Genomic DNA, 15,443 nt, shown 5'->3' on the forward strand with positions numbered 1-15,443 from the left:
TTAGAGGCATTTGGTGTTGAAGGATGCAGCCCTTAATTTTGAGCAGTCTGGCTTGCATGAATTTTCTTCTTTCCTATAAGGGCAGAAAGGGATCACCAAAATTTTACCTCCTGTCTGTTTTACACTCTTCTGCAGGCAGAAACTATGCTAGCTTAGGCTTAGTGTGGAGCTCAGTATATTTTTATCTTATAGTTACGACTACCTTTTACTCAACAGTCTAGGCAAAACTTTACTGATAGTGATTACTTGCAGAAATATCATTACCCTCATCCTGTTAGACTTTTGTGTTGTAATCTTATTCCCTCTGGTCTTTTGAAGGCTGTTTAATAATTCATTTCTGCAGTTGTATTACAGTACATTATTATTGCAGTATAATCCCCCTCTCCAGTGACTCAACAAGTATTTAATGTGTGGATGGAAGAAGTTCAGTTTCTCTGCTTTGATAATCCAATGCTTCCGCATTATTTCCCACCTTACTGATCCTGATGGCCTACTTTTCTTTAACCTCTATACACTAAGTGATGCTATAGTGATGAAGTAAAAAACTTCCTTGCATGGTTTTAGATCCAAAACCACAAGTCTTTGGTCTTGCATGGAGTTCAGCAGTTAACCCACAAAAAATTATGTTCAAGACATCAGGCAGAGGCAAATTGCAAAGTGACAGCAAATGAGTAAGTTTTCCTTCAGGCATTTGATTTGATTATTTAATGAGTTGTGCTGAAAACCATAGAAATGGGTACCTGGTCTTCTAGCATTCTGTGTTAGTCTGACTTTGCTAGCCATATGGAAGTCCCGTATCTGGGAATCCCAGTATGGGATGTGGGACTTGCCAGAAGTCTCACAATTTAACATCTACAGATAAGCTGTATTTTTTGGTGTTTCTCATCTCTTCTACCTCCCTTTTTTTTTCCTTTTCTGCTTCACTGTCAAATGTGAGGAGGCTTGGTTTAGCTTCAGCTGCTGAATTGTCAGGCATCCAGCACCTTTTGTGCTGTCCACAGGCTATGCAAACTGCAGGCATGAAGATGTGCACTGAGTTTCCAGTGTCTCAGTCCCCTTATGTGGACAAGGGCAGATGTCTCTCAGAACCTGTGGTAGGCATTACTGTCCATGTTGTCAAGACCTGGCTCTGTGAAGGCCCAAAACCCCACTGCTGTGGCTTGTCCTGCCAAGACTCCAAGTCACTGCAGGCTTGTGTACAAAGAAATCTGTTGTGTAAGAGAATAAGCTTGCTTCTGAAGTAAATGTGCTGCTGAAAGTAGGCCAGATTTCTGATGTAGTTCTATATGTCCTGGGAGAACGGGGATTTTGTGTGTTTTGTTTTGCTTTCCTTTCAATTGGAAGTGTTTCAGTGTGTGTGTCTCAGGGGTCCATGGCCTAAGGAAACTCAAGCAGCCACATCTTAAACTGCAGCTAATGAGGACAGCTGAGATGTGCTCCTTCCAGAAGGGGATGAATCCAGACAGCTGCCTGCTTAGGCAGGATTTTCCCTCTGTGACTTTGAAGGTACAGGTGATGGAGGGAGAAGTGCTTCTAAAAGGATTGTCTAACTAGACTTAGCCTGGAAGCAGCTGGAACAGGCTAACTGCTTTGTTAGCCTAGTTAATGAATGAGGTATAGTCACTTCATGTGTGAGTGGCTGGGACTTTGGGAATGAAGAGCAATTCTGGGTGAAGAGGAACTGGATTAATGCGTGTCATTATAACTTCTTTTTAATTAAATGTGTTCAGACTGTAATTTCTTGGGCAGAATTCAAGTATACCAGCAGACCTGGCCCTTAGGGTATGAGTTCTTATGGATTATGTTTTGCGTGGATTTGTGTTATTTGCATGGGGCTTTTGCGTTTCACAGTAATTTAAAAAAATAAAATTGGGTACAGTTGGTGTTTCTTCTGTATCTTCTTGCATGCTTCCCCTGTTGTAGCAGAGTACAACAATGTCAATAATGCTCTCTTCCCCTCCTAGAGTCTGACAAGTGATAAGATTTCCAATCTTACCCTGCTTGGAATGCCTTATACAACAGAGCACGATGACTTCATTCTCTTCAAACGCTTCTTTGAAATTCTGAAGCTGCAGCTGCAGCAGCTGCTAAAGCTGGTGCTACTGAGATGCTGTTGCTACCAATAATCAATTTGTGTTTTCTTCACCTTTGTGTGTTTGCAAGGCTCTGTGTCCAATATCAGGTGGTCAGCTTTTTGGATGTGTGAAGATCACACTCCTTGATCAGAGTATCATGTGCTGGAGACCTAGGTCATGGAGGGTTCCCAGCCCTTATGGGGTTGGGAAATGTGGGTATGTGTGACAGTCAGTCTTTTATATGAATGGTAACAAAATGTTGGAAAAGGAGAATGTTTAGCTCCTAAACTGAGTGTTACAACGGGAGAATGGAAAGCCCAAATGAGGAATGTATTCCATGGTAGTCTGTGCCCTGCCTGTCATAGGATGTTGTGATGAATTGCTCTCACTTTTGATTTTTCCTTTAAGTTATGTGAGATATGAACAGGCTAGCACTCACTCTGGTTTTGTTTCTTTTTTTTTTTCTTCTTCCCTTTCTCTCAGAGCAATTTGTGAAGATGGTGCCAGAATACCATGTAGTTCATCCGGCAAGAGTAGATGCAAGTGGGCATTTTCTTTCTTTTAATCTACACCATCACATTCCAAGTCTGAGGAAGAAGAGATACCTTGGAAAAAGTGAAAATGTGGTATACTACAAAATTAATCATGAGGAGAAAGATCTGTTTTTTAATTTGACTGTCCACATGGGATTTCTTTCCCATAACTATGTAGTAGAAAGGAGACGTGGCAACCACACCAGAGCGAAGATTTCAGCTCGCTCAGGAGTTCCTTGCCATTTCCTTGGCACAGCATGGCAGCATGGCTCTGGCAGTGGGACAGCAGCAATCAGCACTTGCAGTGGCCTGGTAAGTGGTGTGATCTTTGCTGGGGTTCTGGGCTGTTTGTGGTGTCATTAGAGCTGAGCTGGTTTGAATATGTCTGCTAAGAAACTGGATGAGCCAGTCTGATGCCTTACTAACTCAGAAAGAATGTTTAATTCTATGGATGTTTGGATTTTTTGAAGAATCAGAAAGTCAAAAGGTGATGCTGAGGCCCCTTGGCACTTACTTTTAGCTAGGTTTTTTTTTTTGGTGATCTGGACTGAAGGTTTCTATCAGTCCTACAGCTTGAAGCCATCCAAATATTGAGTCATTGCTTTGATTCCATTAGTAGTTGGATTGCCTTTCCAATGCATCTGATTAAGAGCTTCTGTTCTGTTTTCCTCTAAAGGGAATGTAGCTCAAGTACACTGCTCTGTGAATCACACACAGGGCTGGTGGGTTGGGAAAACGCAATTGTTTCCCTATGAACTGCACTGCAGCTTCAAATATAAATGATAGGTTAGATGCAACCTTAGCCAGAGCTTTGAATTCAAGTGTTAACCACTGGTAGGCATCTCTCATGTCAAAGAGCACTTCTAAGGCTGGAGCTTGAAGTCAAATATTTCTTGATATCCTGTGGTTCACACTGAGACAAGGAGATGGAAACCTTTTATTTTCCATGCTTTTTGTTTTTTAATCAGGGCCATAGCTTTGGTTTGTGCTAGAGCATGAGGCTGAGTATGCCTTTCTGAAGGGGAAGAAGGAACAAACTGCTTGAGTGTGAAGCAAGGTGTGTAAACTGGCACGTGTAATGTGTGAGAGGGAGAACCCAAAGGGTTTGTGGAGTGTGCAGGCAGAGGTGGTGATGAAAGGCGTGCAGCGTGCATGTGCTCTCCTGCCTTGACTCCACATGCCTGGAGTGGTGGTGAATGACAGTGTTTGAGAGCCCCTGAAGCAGAGGACTGATGCCTTTTGGCCAACATGTCTCAAATCTGCAGGAGACTGGGGACTGGTGCTTCATTTCTGAGCCTGAATACCAGGGTGAGTGAAGTGTAAAGTGTAACCTTTCCCTGCTAATGTGTCAGTATCAAAGTGTGTTCCTTGCTGTTGAGCTGTGTGAAGCTTTCAGAAACTGTGGAAATTCTTCTGGCAGTGTGTGAGAAACAACATGAAGACAGCACTGGTATATATGAATTAGGAAACTCTGGAGTTTCTGGAAGTGCTGATAACACATTTGGCGTGTTTCCTGGATAAACAAACCATTGCTTGAGGCCAGAAGTTGCAGTCCCACAGGTATGAAGATCAGGGATTTTATTTTCTAGGTTACATTTCCAGTGGGGACCAACTTATCATAATTTCTCCAAAACATGTTTTAGTCATACAGGGTCAGTAAGTAAAAGGAGATATGATGATGTAAGTAGTTCCTTTGGTTGTTTTGTTTTGTGCTTTATCAGAATGTCTTTGTTATTTTTCAGTAGGATGAGAGCTTGAAAATGAGTTGCTAGATCTTCATTATGTCTTTGGAAGTATTTAGTCTTCAACAAGAACTAAATAAAAAATGCAATTTGCATTTTAAATCCAGCTTGGTAATATCCTTTAAAGTTATCCTTTCATTTGTGTTACAAACTTTGACTTTTATTTTCACTTGAAGGTTTTGAAAAAACACTTGAATCAGAAAAATCACTGTTGAGGTTTTGTGTTCCCAACCTGCCCCAAAATGAAACTTTGGAAATATATAATAATAAATTAATTCAGGTTGAATAAATGAATTTTGCCTCTGGGTAAAAACAAGATGGTTTTGATATTATGATTTTTGAAGTCCAGAAGTTGTTGCTCTGAAGAGGTTGCAGTAAGAGTTGGGTCTGTATCTTGATTCCCCTGGGTACCACAAGCTGGGGAAAGGTGATTTTGCTTGCCTTTCCCCTGAAAGTTTTCCAAAAGGCCTAATGTCATATGAGAACATCTTTTGATTAATAATTTTGTCAGCTATGAGAAATGAAATCTGATTTTCATATTAAAAATGTAACATTTCTGAAACTTTTTTTGTTTGTGGTTGTCTCCACATTTCTGCATTCTAGTGCTGATTTATTTTCATAGTGGTGATCCTCAGTTTTTGCTCTTTGGCATCAAGTCTATTTCTGCTTTATTTTCTTTCTAGGTTGAGCTGTGTTTTTCTATTGAAAATACTTTTTTTCCATTTACTCTTGTGAAAGAGGGGAGGAGAATGAAGGAGAACTGAGATTGAGTAAACATCATGAAATTATAGAAACTTGCTTCAGATACTAAAGTAACCTATGGCATGAGGAGAAATTAATAGCTTGTTTGCTGTGGTAAAACTATGCTGATATGTTCAAGCCTCAGAACCCAAGAGCTGGTGAAAACCAGTGTCTTAACCTTTAAATACTGGGAGCAGGAATGTTAGTGGTGCTCCTTCCCTGATGCTGTTTGGTCTTGACACTTCAGGTTCATCGTCAGATTAAAGCCTACTGTGCTTTTGTTGCTGAGGCATTTTTTAATAAGCTTGGTGAAGCACCAATTTACCACGGTAATGCATGACAGGAAATTCTGTGATCCCTGAACTTGAAATTTTTTGCTTTCTTAGTCATTGGAGCTGGTAAAAAAATACATATACAACTGGAAAATACTGATTTGATTAAATGAATATGTTTTATGGAATATCCTCTTGGTTGTCATTTTTAGTGTTAAATGGTTGCATTATTATTTTGTAATTTTGCTCAAGTGAATTGCTTAAGAATATGTCCACCCCCATTTTACAAATGGTGGCCTGAATTGGAGCAAAATAAAATCCTAAAGATGCCTGTGGGAGGGGAATCCTAGTACTAGTACTCTTTGTGGAATAAGTTCTCATTCTGGGTTTGTTTGATTTGCATTTGGCCACTTCTTAATTTCCAGGACAATAGTGGTGTATAAGAGCCAAAAAAAGATGTGTGCTGTAGGTTTGTGTTTGCCATAAAAAATCACTCACAAACAGAAAATCTAGAAATGTATTTCATCTCCCTTTCATTTTCACTTTGAAATATATTCCTGCTTCCCTTGGCATTACACAGACATTGCTGATGTATTTTTTTATGTACACAAAATGGTCTGCAAGGGAAACAACAGAATGATAGATGTGAGATATAAGAATGGGTGGCACAGTCATTGCGTGACATTGTTCTTTTTTTAAAAAAAAAGTAACTGTGTCTCTGTTTTCAGAAGTATATATGGGAAAAAAATTCATACAGGGATTTGATCAGATTTGGGCAAGGGGATACAGAGGATAATTAACAGAGATCTGGAGGAAATAAGATGTAATTTCCAAATCAATTTTTTTCTTACACCTTGTGAATTCTCAGTTTCCCTTTCATGCTAAATAGATCATGACCTTCTTAGCAGGTTGAAGAACATGATACTGTAATCTCTGTCTCTTTCTCTATGGGTCAGTTGCTTAGTAAAGTCTTTTGCACTTCTGAGCATTTTTGAATAATGCATGTGTTAACATGGTCAGAGTGGGACAGACCTCGCTGTTTATTTTGGGTCACACTTGGATGAGGGAATCCTGGAGGGGAAGTCACTACTAGAACACATGAAACATCAAACTGCGGCACTTGGAAGGGGAGCAGACATGAAATCACCTAGATACATGAAAATTTTCAAGATGAAATAAAGGGAGAAATTTATTTGTTTTTATATCTTTGAGTGAAAATGATGTTTGGATTGGCTGTCTTGGCCAACTATTTAGGGCACTCTTCTAATAATGCTCTGAGTTTTCCCAGTGGCTTTCCACAGAAGGCTACAATGAACTTTCCCAATATTAATTTCTTAATTGTCAGTTGTGTGCCAGTCCTGAAAATCCCTTGTGTTGGAGCAGTGGTGTCAGCTTGTCCTCTCAGTCGGGCTGGGAGCGAGCAAAGCCCAGTGAAGTTGAATGAATACCTTAGGTTTATATGCAACAGTACCTTATGTTTATATGCACCGAGTCCTACAGAGCTGGGAAGTGAGTTTTCCTCTGATAGTCTATCCTCTTCATTAGGAACAAGGCCCTCTTTTATCCGTCAGTAACACAGACATTGTTTATAGTATTTTTAGATGACAAAGCATCATTAAGGCTTTATTTTCTTGACACTTGTTTACAGAGCAGAGCTGCCAATCAACAGTTGCTTCAGGGGATGCATTTATCTTCAAAGGCAATGCAAGCATTAGCATGGGAAAGGGAGGAGAGTGGAAGCACATTAGTATGGAAATCTGTGCGGGTGTATCTGGCAAGGTCCTGTCCATACAGGACCTGTGGGAAGATCTTGCTTTGGCTGTCTCCAGCTAGTCAGAGGGTTGCCTCTGTCCTGGTGGTCATCACTGTTTTTAAGAAGTGCTGTGTGCCTTTGAAAAGATTTTTGGAAAGTTTCCCCCACCTCCATTCTTCTGTCTGTGCTGAGCCACAGTCAGGGCAGACCTTTGTGGACCTTTAATTGGTGGCTGTATGACTGTTTGTGTAGCAGCTGGTAGGAGATGCTCCAAGTGGGACCAAGATGACCCTCTCTGGGCACATCTTTGTCTGTCCCGACACCTGTGACAAATTAGTCACTGAAGTGGAGTGGTGACTGAATTTTGCTTGAATGTAACCATTCTGTATTGCAGGATATCACCATTATATGAAGCCCAGAATGAGCTCATACAGTTCCACCTGTCTTCTCAGTGTAGCTTTCATCTTTTGCAGACTTGCATCAGTTTGGGAGAATTCAGCATGATCTCTGTTCTCCTGTTACATACCAATAAGCTTTTCTAGTTGGTGTGAGATCCTTTCTTTATGTTGACCCACATGTTGCTGTCTTATGACCTGTCCCAAGTTGAACAGTTCTATGCAGGTATCATAACAGTGTTTTACTGATAGTGGGCTCTGTGACAGTGGTCTAATACCGCTGTTTAGACTTTCCTCTCCTATACATATAGAAAGCATCCTTCAACATACTGGACTTGGTATTTTCCTTAGGTGAGGTTTGAGAATAAAAGAACCTTTAAAACAGTTTTATAATATTTGTTCTAACATAATGGAAGAATAAAATGTCTTGATAAGCTTATAATACATATTTTTATCTGCTTCTGTATCTCCCAGCATTTGAGCTTGTTTGATTACTGACCATTTGTTTGTTAATCTGTTGTTAAAGGTAGGTACCAGGGTTTAGCAAAGCTAAAATGCTACACAGTTCACTCCTATAGCCCAGAAAAATAGCCATGTCTTTTTATTCACCTGTAATACACATGCAGCTAGTAGAATTGTTCCTCTTCCAATGGAAGTGTCTTTTGATTATTGAAAGTGGCAAAATGTGGCAGTGAGAAGACAGTTAAGGGGGCATGTAATGTTTTCCTCACTTAAACTTCTGACCGCCTGGAATTGGATTCAGTGCTGATCCCTGACTGGACACCCCCAGAACACATTTGAGCACCTGTACTGTTTAGGTGGCTGTTTTAATTTTACGAGTTGAATTGGAATGTATTCCAATTGCTTCGTAAGATACATGAATTCCATTCTGTGAACAAGGCTTCTGGGAGACAAAACTAGAAGTTCTTCAGGGGTCTCCTGCTCTTCTCTCATCTCTCCTTTCTTCCTCTAAGACAGTATCTTGCATCCTTCTTTGTCTTTCCCCTGAGGCATGGTACCGGGTGGGTCCTGTTTGTGTTTGGAATTATGGCCATATCTGCCTCTCTGCCGGTTGTGTCTTCTTACTTAGGTGTCAGTGACATCTCCACTGCAGCCTCTTTTGGTTTGTCTGGCAAGGGATAATCTAGTGGAACCAAAATGTCAGAATGTAGTGTTTGGAGAATGGGAAGAATGAAGTCAAGCTGTCAGCATTTTCCTTGGGGATGAGAATTGCTCCATGGCTGGATACCATGGAGTTTCCACAGTGTGATGATTGCAATTTGGCTTGTTCTGGCAATCTTAAAGAAGGAAAGACCTGCCAGCTGACCTGGTTGTGTAGCTGCTGTACATCATATGCTTCTCATATGCTGTAGTATGGAAAATACTGCAAGTAGAAAAATATACACTGAAAGTTAATGCAGTTTTTGCTGTGGCATCTGTTCTTTGTTGTGCTTGCTTTGCCTTGTGTCTCCATTATAGTAATAAATATCTGGGTATTCTCTTTGACTGACTAGTGTTATGGTTGTTTTGCATAGTTTTGTTTTTCTTTTTGAATATGATTCAAAGGCAGGATGTGTGGTGGTCTACCCCCATCCCCCAACAGATTCATCATTCAAACTTTCATTAGTATTTGCTGCAGTACTTTAACATCCATCCCTTTTCTTTGTGTTTGAGCTTCAGCTATCCATCTGCCAGCTCCCTTCCCCCAGTCTTTTGTCTTCAAAAATACTCTAATTGACAGGTCAAACAAATTTCATCAGTGACCTCAATACATGAGAATCTGGCTGTGTCTGTGGCTCCTACTTTTGGCCTTGTCACCTTTAACCAGAAGCTGGGTCTGACTGGAGCTTTTATAACATTGTGTTACATTTCAGTGGAGGAGTCTTTGATGGGGTAGGTTAAAATAAGGATTGGTCTTTGTGATCTGTGATTTGGATGGAGTACTCAGATTTAGAATGTTCCTTTAAGATAATGATTTTTTGAGAATATGAAAGGATGACTCTTATAAGATAGTTTTAAGGAATCTTAATCTCTTGTTTAAATATGTATCTATATATTTGCTAATTATTTAGGAATAATGTTCATGTGCAGAGCTGTCAATCATCTTTCCAGTTTCCATGAGTCTTTGTAATCAATGTACTATGCCATGATTTCATTACCTTGGTGTCTTTTTATAAAACATTTATGTTTACTGAGGGAAGCCTGTGAGATTGAAGTTCAGGATGCAGAAGTAAAAAATATGCATAACATCTATTTTGCTTTGATTCTTAATAATGTAAGGTTTGTAATATGGTCTGTTCTTTATTTCTTTTAGTATCTTCTATTATCTTTGTTGTCAAAGCCATTAAATTCTTAAGAATTTTGCAGGTAAAGGTGAGAACTTTTGATCAGTGAAATGATGGATGTGCACACTCAGCTTGGCCAGTGGCTCAGCACAGCTGTAAGTTGTTACTGAGTGAGGTGCAGTGCTACCCATGTCCCTGCTGATGGTGAGGAGCGCATGGAGAGTTCAGGAGAGATTGGAGGAAATTGCTATGACTGGGAAAATGGGGCGCATGTGAGAAGCAAATCTGTGGGGGACCAAGGCTTTGATAGTTCTGCTGTTCATAGAACTTTTTTTTCTTTACTTCATGTTCACGATGGCCTCTTCAGTTCTCTTTGTCTGTCAGAGAGAAGCAGCTGCAGTCCCTGCACAGTGTCAGCATCAGAACTTGGTTATATATATACATCAGACGTACATAGCCATGCAAATCTGTATTCATACATGTAGCTCTGTCACTGCAGAATGGCTCCACTGAAACTAAAGCTCTTGGGTTCAGATCTATTTCGTGAGCTGAGAAAGCTTCTGTCCTGTTGTATGTATTTCTTGTTACCAACCTGTGGCCAAAAAAATTGTTGTGTGTGTTTTTTTTTTCTCAAGAATCTGATGCTTAACAATGGACCTACCCGACTCATTTGTTAATTGCAGCAGAATTTAAGTATTTAGTGATTTAGGGATATTTAGTTGCTTTACATACACACTGGCTCCAGGTGTGCTCTGGAGAAGGACAAGCATTAAAAATTAGTAAGTAGTCATGAAAACGCTTGTGGTCTTGGTTAAGCAGTGGCTGTATTTAGACTCATCCATGGTGTGTTCCAGTTCTCATGGCAAACAGCAGATCCCTTATAAATTGCTTGTTGATGCATTGAAAGCCCAAGAGTAGATCTAAATTAATTCTAGTTAGAACTCACAGTAAAGGCTCATGCAGATGCAGCTTTGGGTTTCAAGATTCCTTTTTTCAAATTTCACTTCTCCCTTCCACCCCCTTTTGAAATGTATATATTTGAAACAAAGACAATTTTAAATGATCAGTCCAAACTTGAATCTCTGCTAATTTTTATGCAGTGTTAATTCTGTCTGTTTCCTTATCTAGAACAGTCATTGACCAAATCTGGTCAAAACCATAAAAATGGAGACTGTGGGTAGGGTGAGTGTCTATTTTATCCAGCATCCTCTGTCCAGCAATGACTAAGTAAATATGCGGATATGAGTAAGAACATGGCAGTTGGCCATCTCCCATTTGGTCATCCGTGCTTCTGTTTTCAAGTCAGATAAATTTTTTGTTGGAAAACCTATTGATATATTAGTATTTTGCACATTATCTGGGCACCCCTTTACTCAGTGTTAGAAATATGAATCATTACATCTGAATTATAACACTTTAAAAATTCTTTAGATATATCTTCATTTGTTTTTCACTAGCTTTTTCTATCAGTTTTATTTGCTGCTTCTTGGAGTTGTTGTCCAACAACTCCTGTGGAGGACACCGAGCATAGTATCTGAGATTATTTACTCAGTGACATAGTGTATTCCTAATTATTTTTAATATTTCTTGATAATTCCAGACGCTTGCCAGGTTTGTTGGACGGCTGTTAAGATTAGTTTATTATATAGATCCAGTTTTTTTTCCTCATGAAAACAGCAGCTCAGGTTCTTTCTGCACAGTAGCAGATAGATCAGAGTCCATATGCTGCTTTCCCCCCTTTGCTGTACCAATTTTCATTCATCTGTTAATTAGATTTTTTTTTTATTTCTTGTCCAGCTGCTCACTCTTAGGAGTTTTCTGACATTCGTTAGTTGTCCTTTGTCCTTGCTTTAATAGCTTCTTAGAGTTTTCTAATATCCTGTATAAGAGATTGTAAATTAATTTTTAATCCAGATGTTAAGACAAGGAAATTGGTTGAATGTGAAGAGTCATAGCCAAGATGCTTCATTATTAATAAAAAACACATATAAGCCATTAAGTTGCTTTTCCAAATGAAGTGATGTAAAATTGCTGAATTGCCAGCTGTGAGATCTAATCTATCATTTCAGTTGACTGTGTAGAAGATTGGTAAATTTGTAGACAATGAGGAATCTTGAGTGGCAGGGAAGTAAATGGGTAAAATGAGCAAGTGGTGGAGACGAACTCCAGCAAAGTGATGAGAAAGTAGCCTTTAACTCAAGACATCCCAAAGTGGAAGGTTTCCAGAACACCTGGAGGTCAGTGAGTGTGTCCTTTTGTCTGTGCTCTGTTCTTGCAGCCTTTTGATAAAAATCTGCCTGTGTCTGCTGATGAAGCTACTGAGTTTGAAGCATCTTTATTTTAATCCAGTCTGGCCATTGCTGTGTTCTTATGGCACAGGGTTTACAGCAGGCTTTCACCAACCTGGAGTAGTTTGCCATATCTGTATTTTAACATAGGTGCCTTCTCTTGAAAGTTGTGTGTGGAGTGGAAAGCAAGAATTGCTTGTTGTTGCTGCCATAAGGCATAAGAAATTATTTTAAATACAGGTTCTTTCTGGCTTTATTTTCTGTGTGGAGTCTGGATGTCCTTTGTTAGATCTTTGTGCTCAAAGAGCCTAAGTAGATCTTAATGTTTATTAAACTGTTTTTGCCATGTCTATAGACAACACCAAAGTGTTTTATCTGCATTGCCTGCATATTTTAGAACAGCTGTTATCTTTTTCTGAGTAATTTATAATCAAAAGGAGAAACTGTATTTCTTATTACATTATGTTAGTTTAGAGTGGCTGAGTACTTCCTGCGATTTTTTGATGTATCTTTATATAATGTTGTTAAATCACAGCTGATGGCAGATGCTTGTTGAAAAACAACAGGTGTGTTATAATACTTTTTTCATCAAAATGCACAGCACAGGTTACTGCTGCTTCTTGGAAGCAGGACCCCAGTCCCAGCTGTCAGAAAAAAAAGGGGTAAATTAGAAAAGTACAGGTTTCTCCTTACATGTAGAACTACATGTTTCTTATTTTATTGCTAGCTGAGCTACAGAGACGGCATGCCACTTGTTTATCCAATTAAGTGTTCTATTTCAAATCAGGAAATGGATTTCACTTGGCTTTGGAAAAGAGATCAAAAGTTTGAGAGTAGTAATAGTTCAGGAGAGAAATGCCAAGGAATGTTATGAAGCTAAATGACCATTACTGCACCTGTGAAAGCAATCCAACTCTAAGGAGGTAATGAAACAGGAGAGTGTAAATTAGCTATGACTAACCACAAAGCCTCTGCCTGCAGTAGCAATCACTGCCTTGCAGGAAATCGGTCGCTGTCTATTCATATAATATAAAATTTAATATTAATATTTTAGTAAAATAAAATAGAGATAACATTAAATGCATTAAATGTCATGCCAGATGATCGGCTACAGTTATTTACCCAAGTGAGGTTTTAGGCTATTAAATTTATTTTGCACCAGTATTCTGAATTGCTTTAGAAAAGAGTATTATCTCCAGCCCAGTTGTATTATCTTTTTGCCCATTTTCTCATAATTAGGACACATCATCTTCTGGCAAGGCAGCAGAGCAGCTTTTGGCATAGTCTCTTCGTGTTATGGCTGTGAATGTTGCTTTATACGGTACTATTTCTAGTTAAGTTGATTATCATAATACTTCTCAAGAAATGTGTTCTGTAAAGGACTGAATGACAATTAGATATTGTAAAATATAAACAAGCCGAGTTTGTTTATGTCAAGCTTCTTTATGGAGACTGGAGCTAGCTGAACTGAGTTGCGTTTTTTCATCCTTTACAAATGTTCTGTGTTTCCCCATCACTAAGAGCTTCTATTCTCTGAACTATAAAGTCCTATGTAACAATTGAATTGAAAGCCATTATTCATCCAGACAGGCCAGTGTGAAGACTCAAGATGCAGAACATAGAGATGAAGTGACGTGCAAAGTCTGTAAGTGGATAAATGGTGTGCAAATTAGAAGCCCAAATGAGAAAAACACATTAGGCATAATAGCTGACATTCACACAGTAGATGGATTTCTGTGAAGTGCAGGAATTTGTGAATTGCCCATCTCCCACTGGCATTCTTAGCCCTCACACAAGCTATTTTTTGTGTACAAGTCAGGAGATCAGAATGATCTAAATTAAAAATAAAACCAAAAATTCAAAGCAGAAAACCTCCACTAACTCACCCCTCTTCCCCCAAACCCTTAAGCTTCAACCACGTTTCTTAGTGCCTTTCTTTTTAATTTTTTAACCTGATTACAAGACAAGATCTCATGAGGAGTTTAACCTGAACATGGCAGTAGATCAACCTGTTTATCTGTCTAGGATCTGCAGCAATGCCACAGAGAATGGAGTAGTATTCTTCACTGTCATTTGTCGTTCCACTGTAGAAATAAATCAGTCATTAATTTATACTTGCACGGTTCATCTACCATTGGTGAAGTGCCACCATTGCTAACTGGAGTCCTGTGAGGCATTTGGGAATTGCCCATCATCCTCCCTACCCACCTGGCTGCATCCCAATAACTGGGCTAATGATATCCAGCAAGGTGAGTATGTGTTTATTTGTGTGCAGCATTTACTCTTGTGTATTTGGGATGTGTCAGGAGTGTGATAGCTCTGCATTTTGGAGCACTGTGTCACTTGGGGTGACACATTGCAGTTTCATGGTATTACTGGGAGAAAAAAAAACTGTTCATGTGCTCCATGAAGTCTCTGTTCTGGGGCTGCTTTTATTTTAAATTTTCATTGATACTCATGGGACAAGAATCAATAATGTGTGATGAACTTTGCTCAGGATGCAGATCTAGAAGGCATCATCAGTATGGAGAAGGACCAGGATATTGTATCGTTAAACCAGGAAATGGTAGACGTGAAGTTGAAGAGGGGAGAATTCAAGTGTCATAGTGTGGAGTCTAGAGTCACAGACTTAGCAAATAATAGACATTTCTACCTTAAAAGCTCATCTGTTACAAGTGTGAGGCTAAGTCTTGAATATATTTGCTTTATACTTTGTGGACTTTTTGGGGGGCAATTTGTTAGTAGAAGGATGTTACCTTGGAGGAAAAAAAACAAACATAAAAAGGAAAAAAGAGCCTAGGATTTGAGCAGAGATTAGAAAAATATGGGAAAATGTGACTAAAGGTTCACTCAGGATACACCAGGCATTTCTCATCACTCCATTTGAAAAAAGGGTAAGAATCTGTGGGAAGTACCACATCTTATTTTACTATTCCCCAGGTGTTTGCTTTCAGCATTTTTGAGAAATAGGATGGGGGTAAGAGATGTTGGTCTGAGACTGTCCTTTTCTTCTTATGTGAGATTTAGTTTTTGTAAGGTAGAACTGGCAATTGGATTTGTAGATTTAGGGTTTTCCTTTTTGTCTTGTTTCTAGCTGCACGAGTTCTGTTTTGAACACTGGGACCACAGTGATTTGTGAGGATTCACAGTCTCTTCTTGAAACATGCAGACTGATATCCTTGGGAAGACCTGGAAAACTAAGAAAACATAAATAAAGTTTTAAATTGTAGCATAAGAGATAAAGTAACAGTGGGAGATGATTTAGCCATACCTGGCACTATATGAAGGTAAGATTTCAGGAAGTCAAGACATCCTTTTTAAGCACTGCTCTTAAATCTGGTTGAAAACATCTTGTGTCC

General features: G+C 39.2%; 1 protein-coding gene across 1 annotated transcript in view; it reads left to right on the top strand.

Annotated features, from left to right (window-relative positions):
- The window catches only part of ADAMTS12 (ADAM metallopeptidase with thrombospondin type 1 motif 12), a 143,509-nt gene that overhangs the window by 2,280 nt on the left and 125,786 nt on the right, over positions 1 to 15,443 (top strand). The window contains exon 2 of the mRNA XM_053968776.1: positions 2,559 to 2,920. Coding sequence (XP_053824751.1) covers positions 2,559 to 2,920 — 362 coding nt within the window. The remainder of the gene's footprint in view (positions 1 to 2,558; positions 2,921 to 15,443) is intronic.

This window comes from Vidua chalybeata, chromosome Z (assembly GCF_026979565.1).
Source record: "Vidua chalybeata isolate OUT-0048 chromosome Z, bVidCha1 merged haplotype, whole genome shotgun sequence".
Taxonomy (NCBI): Eukaryota; Metazoa; Chordata; class Aves; order Passeriformes; family Viduidae; genus Vidua; species Vidua chalybeata.